This window comes from Nicotiana tomentosiformis, chromosome 1, assembly GCF_000390325.3.
Source record: "Nicotiana tomentosiformis chromosome 1, ASM39032v3, whole genome shotgun sequence".
Classification (NCBI taxonomy): domain Eukaryota; kingdom Viridiplantae; phylum Streptophyta; class Magnoliopsida; order Solanales; family Solanaceae; genus Nicotiana; species Nicotiana tomentosiformis.
Window position 1 is genome coordinate 144,267,437 of NC_090812.1, and position 8,574 is coordinate 144,276,010.

At 35.9% G+C, this 8,574-nt stretch overlaps 1 protein-coding gene across 2 annotated transcripts; it reads right to left on the reverse strand.

The window, feature by feature from the left end:
- Window positions 1–635: 635 nt before the first annotated feature.
- On the reverse strand, window positions 636–8,208 carry LOC104105461 (serine/threonine-protein phosphatase PP2A catalytic subunit). Of its 2 annotated transcripts, XM_009613773.4 has the most exons (11): window positions 7,919–8,208; window positions 6,745–6,801; window positions 5,875–5,958; window positions 5,162–5,233; window positions 4,597–4,668; window positions 4,388–4,428; window positions 3,439–3,505; window positions 1,703–1,894; window positions 1,503–1,592; window positions 1,307–1,414; window positions 636–1,136 (listed from the first exon to the last, which is right to left on the reverse strand). In XM_009613773.4, the coding sequence occupies exons 1-11, from the start codon at window positions 8,006–8,008 to the stop codon at window positions 1,071–1,073; spliced, it is 939 nt and encodes a 312-aa protein (XP_009612068.1). In that variant the 5' UTR covers window positions 8,009–8,208; the 3' UTR covers window positions 636–1,070. The 2 variants fall into 2 exon arrangements, with proteins under 2 accessions (XP_009612068.1, XP_009612069.1); XM_009613774.4 differs by lacking the exon at window positions 1,703–1,894.
- Window positions 8,209–8,574: the final 366 nt, after the last annotated feature.

Genomic DNA, 8,574 nt, shown 5'->3' on the forward strand with positions numbered 1-8,574 from the left:
CTCACCCACAAATACACGAAATCATTGAATATATGACATTGTATCCTTTACATGTACTTCTACCACTTAACTATGGTAAATTAAAGAGTATATGTTTTTACCTCTATATTATTTAACCATGTTTAACTAAAATAATTTAGTGGTGCAGATAAATTTTTCACCAACATTATTACGAAATTGCTTGGAGACACACGTATAAACGATTCTTATAGAAAACCAAACTTCCATTATTATTTCTCTAAGAAGCATCTAAACGTTGCAGGAAAATAAAGCAAACAACAACACAGTATAATCTCACTAGTAGGGTATGGAGAGGGTAATGTATAGGCAGACCTTACCCCTATTTCTGAGGTAGAGAGGTTATTTCCGATAGACCATCGGCTCCCTCCCTCCATGAACTCCCAACATTGCTCTTGGGGTGACTCGAACTCACAACCTCTTGGTTGGAAGTTGAGGGTGCTTACCACTAGAGCGAGCAACGCACTCTTGTCAATATTTGTAACAAACAAAGAACAATTTTGAAGTATCAAATAAAATAGTACGAGTTATCCATATCGGGCGCTAAAAACACAAGTAAACAGTCTGCCTGAGGATCAAACTCAACTATCAAGCATGATTTGAAAATACAAACAAACTTGAACAAAACCACTTTGAGAAATCAAAATAGAGTCGTGACCTCATAGAAAATTACACGAGCACTCATTAAAAGGTGTTTAAAAAAATAATCTTACCTCTACAACGCTTATACGACAGGAATTGTCCTTGTAAAGGGACAAGAATTATCACGAAGCAAATCATTGTCCTTTCTATCTAACCAAAAAAATATATGACCAAAGAGTGAAAATATTGTCTGCGGAAAAATGATACATGCACCCTCTGTCACTGGCTTCACCATCTCTTCACAGCATCTCAATGAGGTTTCAGTATCACATGCCTGATTTACATGCTTCATTTCATAGTAGTAGCGCCACCGTAGCGGGAAAAAAACTACAAACTGGTAAAAGGCTCGTAGCATATAAAGCAGTCAGCAGGACCTACCGCACAAAAATCAATAGGTTTGTGCATTCGCATCATAAGAAGTAATCAGGTGTTCTTCGGGTTACATCTGGCTCCCCTCTCCTTGGAGCTGGTTCAAACTGCAAAAGAAATATTTTTTAGACATCACAAACAGTTGCAATTCTCATAGAGCGCACATAATACAGTAAACTAATTAGCAAACCTACTCGTCTGAGCTTGATAAAAGAAAATTGTACCAGAATGAGGGGAGACCAACTAAAAAAAAGAAGGAAAAGAAAAAAGCAGAGACCTGAATGAATGTGCGCTCCCTGGAATCATCAACTTCCAAGATGGATGCCATATTGCCACAACGGTAACAATAATTAGGTGCACTAAAGATGGTAACCACCTTTTGATCCTGCAACGCCGGCATCGCTCATCAATCTTTCGTTCTCTTGGATCAAAACAAACTCACATAAAGAAAAAGGATTTAAATGAGAAATTACGTGGGCCCAATTGAATCCCTCCATAACCAGCTGGTGTGCTCTAGCAATTAGCTTCAAGTTGTTGGTGTGGTTAAACTGCTCAGAGATATCCTGTTGTAATTCATTGACAAGATAGCAAAAGCTTTATTTGCTGACAAGAACAAATAAGAAATACCCGTATAAATCAGAGAGAATGAAAGGGCAAGTGATATGCAAATTACTTGGCCAAATGTATATCCAGCACCCCTAGGTGAGATACCCCAACCACAACGATCATCAGGATCAGACCATAAAAGATCACACATAGCACCCTCATGTGGAACTTCTTGTACACGGTCAAAATTGCGAATATTATCAAGAGTTTCAATAGATGGAGACAAACCACCGTGGAGGCAGAAAATCTCTGACTCAACCTACAAAAGAACCCATTAAGACTAGAATTGCATACCAAAGACAACAATCTAAAATTCTAACTAATAAGAAAATGTATTTAAGGCATATTTTCCAGTTTCTGAAATTATACAGCAAGGTAACAGCCTGTAACAGTCCAACTAATGATATTGCCCATGTTAGACCTAGATCCACACAGCTTGGAAAAACATCACCAAGGTCTGAGGTTTGTTCCCTAAATACCCAACATCATTTTTGTGTTCCGCCGATGCGGGATTTGCCTAGAGTATCACGTACCCAGGAACTCTGCGTCCTTGCTAAGGTTTGCCCCGCCATCGCTCAAGGTTGCACATAGTCTCACTCTGATATCATATGTAGCAACTCAACCTACAATGACGATGTCCATTTGGAACTTAGGTCAACACCGCTTCAAAACGAGCCGCTAGGGTCTAAGACTTGCTTCCTTATATACAATATTTATCATGTATTTTTGTCGATATAGGATTGCCTAGGGTGTTAAACATCTATCCAAATTCTCGAGCTAAAAAACACTGAACATAATAGCAACAATTATGGTGTTTCTTTTACATATTAGTGGCTATGTTTTTTTTCCTGATAGTGGCCAGGCTAGCAATTTACAGTTTTATGTCAAAGTACTAGGTCAAATACAACAGTTACCTCCCTCTCCCCTTTAACTCCAACACCAGATAGATAGGAACATAAATCTCTCTGTAATATGGAAAGCCATTTGATCTCAATCAAAATAGGCAAAGAAAGCATGTGTTGATTGATCAGTAAGAACCCACATTTTTTAAATTCCATCCCTGCCTCTCATCTAACTCGGCTTTCCCCGCTCCTTTGAGAACACTATGGACAAACCAGATTTCAGTGTGAACTTTTCGAATAGATTGTGTTAAAGACGGTCTGATCTTATTTAACATGAATTTCTGCGTTCACCAACTGTACTCCTAAGTCCTAACAAGATTACTATTAAAATTATAACAAACAAAATATCCAAGTTGTAGCTTTGGGAAAAGGTTATGCTGATACACATTTGATTCTAAATCTAATGAAATCATGTTTGAACAAAAACAACTTGATAGAGCTTCTAAGTGAGCATGAGTGATTTAGTTTGCAAACTCTTTAAACCACTTTTTCAGGATAATTGAAAACACTTTAAGCCACATCGAGTTCCAACTTTGATTTTGGGTTTTGCAAATGTGTTCCCACATAGGGCTTTCATACATTGAACACAAGTCCATTTAAGGCAATATATTGAATATTTGAATATATAACCCTAGCATAAAGAACTCTGCTAATTCATAATCTCAATATGTTTTGGGTCCATTTACAAAAATAAAAACATAAATGCATTAAGCAAAAGGAATAACGTATCACATTATCCACAGAAAAATACTTGGATAACCTCAGCAATATACATAATAATTTTAAAAAAACACAGAACCATGTGTTACGGATCAAAATCAATCCCAAAAAACAAAGCTAATTGCATAATATGTAATAAGTAATCCGTTAACAGACGTTAAAAGGAGGATATTATACTAACCAAAGCAGTCAGAGGAAAGTAGTCAAACAGATCTGTGAAAGTCTTCCACACATTGGCATTACCATATCTGTAAAATAAAAATACAGAAAATTACTAAACATTTATTGTTATTAAACTTAACAATAAGACGAGTTCGAAGAGCATCCAAAAGACTCAAAATATTACAGAACAAGGGAACTGAAGATGAGCTACTAATGGAAGAAAATGCGTTCTAACCTTTTCCTTTTAGAATAAACAAAAAGCATTCTAAGTTGCAAGTTTCAATAGTTACTCTGTTTTTTGCTTAATAAAGAATAACGTTTCAGACTTGAGAGCTGTATTCTTAAACTGATATACTTCATGAACATCAACATATGCTACATGCTACATGCACATTTCAACACTTATTTTAAAGTACATACGCCAATAACCCCGGTATAAAAATATTTTCGTTTCTCAACATCTGCACGAACCAACTGGATCATCTTAATCGGGAAAGAGGGAGTATTGTTTCGAGTTCCACACTCAATCCATCATTATCATATAGCATGACACATAGCCTTTTACTTTATGAACTCATATCGACTCTGTACATTCGCAAGATAAGTTATACCTTACATCATATGCACGGGCCATGGAGGGAATTGGGAAGTATCCCATTAAAGCAACTACAATTTCATAGAAGTTAAATGATGAATCACCTATGACGACTATATCTTGAAAAACAACTACCATAAAATCCTTATTTAGAAAAAAACTACTACTATGATAATATTTAGGCTGTGGAACCTAGATATAGACATTTTAAGAGAATTCACATATAAACAGCACGCCCTTAACTGTGAAAATACCAAGACAACGAATTTTTTTAATCCAAATATCCAAACCCACCACTCCCTGCTACCTCAAGGCCAAAGAAGAGGAGGCCATACAATGTAACATACAAGAAGTAAAAATTAAGAAGACTTACTTCCGTAGGCATTCATCATAAAACCCATAAACCTGAGTAATCTGCAAGAGACAGAGCAACAATCAGCGCTCACCACCAGATCTATTCAAGATTAAAATCAGAATTGAAATGAATAAATTCTTGTAACTCACTGCATAAAGGGATCCATTTGATGAGGTTTATGTAAAATGTAGAGACAGGGAGATCTTTAAGTCAAGAATGAAGTATACCTGGCGACTCTCATGATTACCCCTTAGGATTGTAATTCGCTGGGGATAGCGCACTTTGAGAGCCACCAAAAGCTGGAAAAAGTGAAAAACAGATGAGCTTATAGTCAATGAGACCATCACTAGCAACATCTACATAACACTAAGCCCATCTCAGTAGTGAAAAGGTGTTCCAGTACGATAGTGAAAAACTATTTATTATGTCTGTAACGATGTAAAACTTATGGGTTCCTGCATTCCAACATGCAAATTTCTAAAACTAACAGTGAACCCATAATATCAAACAAGCCAAACAAGCCAAACCAGCCCATTCATAAGTGAACTATTATAGTTATATAGTAATAAAAAGCTTTCCACACTTCAGGTAGCGGAGAACTGAAGATATTTCTCCAAATCTAAGAGATCACATGCAAAAAAGTACTGTCCCGAAAAAGTATAACACGAGAAATACAAGAGAGGCATATGGGAGATGGAAAAGTTTACAAGCATTGCATGACTTTATCATAAACAACTGATATATCATTACTGCATCTACTTGTTTTAAGAAATAAAGGAGCTAGAAACTTACCGTTACTGTTTCAACAGAATAGTATCCACGATCTACATAATCTCCCATGAATAAATAATTAGTGTCAGGACACTGCCAATAAAACCAAATTAGGACGTGCAAGAAAAACAAATCTAGTGCAATCACTTTCTTGGAAACATTAAAACTACATATTTGCATGTCACAATACAGCCACACATTAACACACTTAGAAACAAGCATTATGTAGCTCATATCCTGAACAGTAAAGAAGTCCTCAGAACTCGATAATCAAGTGACTGAACATATCCTACATCATTTCCGAAGATAATTTTTTCTTTTTTCTTTCCATCGCATATTGATTTTGTTTGCTCAATGGCAATGAAAAGAAGCCACCCTTTACCTCTCTTGAGTTAGTGAAATGGATTATATTGTACTGTGTTCACTTTCAGATTATTAACACAGCTTCATGACCAGCAACAAAACTAGGTCTCAACACTTGGATAACAGTATATGCAACATTGCATATCACTTCTAAAAACATATTAAGAAAAATTCTCCTTCTTTCTGAAGAAAAGAGAAATTCTTCCCCAACCAAATGACCAATATACTCGAAAATGTTCACTGACACCACGAATTGCTGTGACAAATAAAAGACAATTAAGAAATTTTTCTTGCTCTAGCATGCCCCTAGTCTCTCTTACGCCAAGAACAAATGCGTAAAGGAGAAAGCAAAGAATAAGAAAATGTGATACCTTTCCACCAATTCGAAAAAGCTCAGCAAGATCATGGAACTGACCATGAATATCACCACATATCGTCACAGGACTTTTCACAGGCTGCAATAAGGAAAATCCAATAATCAATCTATCCACGGAGTTGGGAATATTTTGGATACTAATTACATGTAAAAAGTTAAAAATGAATAGTTTTGAAAAAGCTCTCGAATTCATTAAAATTATATTCCAATTCTTAATCACATTATGTCATAAAAGAAAGAATTACCTCACTCTGCATCTTTAAGATGATAAAATTACAAGGAGAGTCAAAATCCAGCCTATCGTACACTGAATAGTTTGGGCCTTACACTACTTTCTCATAATAGATGTTCCAAATTTAGTCCTCGTGGATATGGCCTAGTGGTTGAGCCAAGAGAGCAACCATCTAAAAATACCAAGTTTGAATCCCACCTACAACACTTGGTGCAAGCATATTTGCTCTAGCTTAGTGAGCAGGAGTACCTGGCAACCTGTACTTGTGGGTTAGACAGGTTGCCATATAAATCATTAAGTTGCATGCACACCGGCCTGGACATCATTTATTAAAATAATGATGTCCTACAATGACTACCAAAAGATTAATACTAAAGCACTGGTTCCAGAAGCATCTTAGGTTCATCTCGACCAAGACCTGTCGAGTTGATTTTTCTTCTCCTATGACTCTTTTATGGGGATAACAAAGAGCTATTAGATTGAGATTGGTAGAATATTATAAGGATTTGAATTGTGAAGAAGTAAGGAAATTAGTGGGAAAGATTATAATATTGGTCTGGTTTGGAGGGGGAAAACTTGTACTTCGTGAAAAGAAAAGGCAAGAGAACATAACCAATCATCAAGGTATCATACCTGCACGTTGCTCTCTTCCATTAGAATCTCCTTCGCTTTCTCACATAGTCCTCTTACCTATACAGCAACATGAACTCCTTTATCACTAATACAAGAGGAGGACTAAAACACACGCACCATAAAAAAAGGGCAACATGCAGCAAGCCATTAAATAAGAGTCTAATACAAGCTCAGATATACAAGCTCAAACAAAACAACTCCACTAGAAGACCCAAAGTATCCTAAATATAGACCTCTACTCTCCTTTTTATAAGCTTCATGGGCACTCATTTCCCTGTATACAAGCTTCTGTAATAATGTATGCCATAATCTTACTGAAAACTCATCTACAACTCTGCAATAAGCCAATACCAATCTTTTCATGGTTTCCAATTACAGATATTGTATTATTTTAGGGCATTTGCAGATTCAATTACAAGCTCATGAAGGAACTTATCAAAAAATTACAAGCTCATAAACAAATTCAAGTTCATTTTCTTTTAATGCGGAACTCAGGAGTCATCTGGTACTCAAACCCCCAGGGGATTGGAGATGGAGATCATTTCCACTAACATATCCCTCACTTGTCAAAACAAGATCAAGTTTTTCACTTAAAAAGGTTATGACTTCACTATTTTTTTCGTTGGATCTTGGAATTCTGAAGAAAAGGAAAGTAAAAACAATTTGAAAAGAAAAATGAGGGTAAGTACACTGCACGTCTGACTCACTACAATTCAGTGGCGGGGCTAAAGGAAGCATGGGGGGAAACTGTACTGCACAAATAGGGTAAAAAGCAAACTATTTTTGCTATGTATGAACTGTTGTATACCCTTGACATAAGAAAATATTCTAGTGTAGTGTTAAAGGGTGTTCAAAGATTACCTTAGATCACAAGTTCAAATCTTAGTGTGACACTCTAGTATTTTCTTGAATCCCTTTATATGAATTTCTAGGAAAATGATACTAAAGAGCACTAGAAGGAACATTTCCATGTTTTCCCTACATCCAATCTGAGAAGAAACTGAAATTTTTCGAAATCTCGAAATCCAGCAACACATATATGAAGAACACACGGATCTGATTCTCAAACCCATAAATCTTAGACCAGAATATCAAGAAAAAGGCACGAAATTTAAGAGAAAATAAAGAACAGCAAACACAGATCCGAAAAAAGAAAAGAAAGGGGAAATTGAACCTCCTGTTCGGACAAGGGTTTGCACTGCATAAGCTGAGCAATTTGTTCGTCGAGATTTCCATGAGATGCGCTCGATGGCACCGGATCCATTGCTGATTGATCTTCTTTTCAACTGCTTCTGGAGGGAACTTTGTGCAGAAACCCTAGCGGAAAAGAGGGATGAAATCAAACGGGGGTTTGATTTGATTTGATTTTCTCTCAGCTCTACAGAGAGAGAGAGAGAGAGAGGAGTGAGCGAGTGGTGGTGGTGAAACCAAAGAGGAAAGGGCGAAATAGGGAACGCACTCTTTGCTTTTTGTGCAGTTTTCGAACTTCTTCTTCTTGTTTTCTTTTTTCTTTTTTTCTTTTTCTTTTTCCATTTTGTTGGTACCTTTTTTATAACGTCTTTGTATTCGGAATAAACCGATTGCCTAATTAATCTAGATCTCATAAACTTCAAGAAAATAGCACTTTCGATCAAATATCGATTAATTTTATTATTTGAATCCAAAATTTCTAATTAAGAGTGAAAAAAGTTTATTTATTTAATTCATTTTTATGATCATTTCAATGGGAATTTTTCTAGATACAAAATTAGGACAGTATTAATCTGCTTTAACAAGAGTTTTATTATAAATAATATATAAATTCGGTCAAAACATATAGTTTATATATAA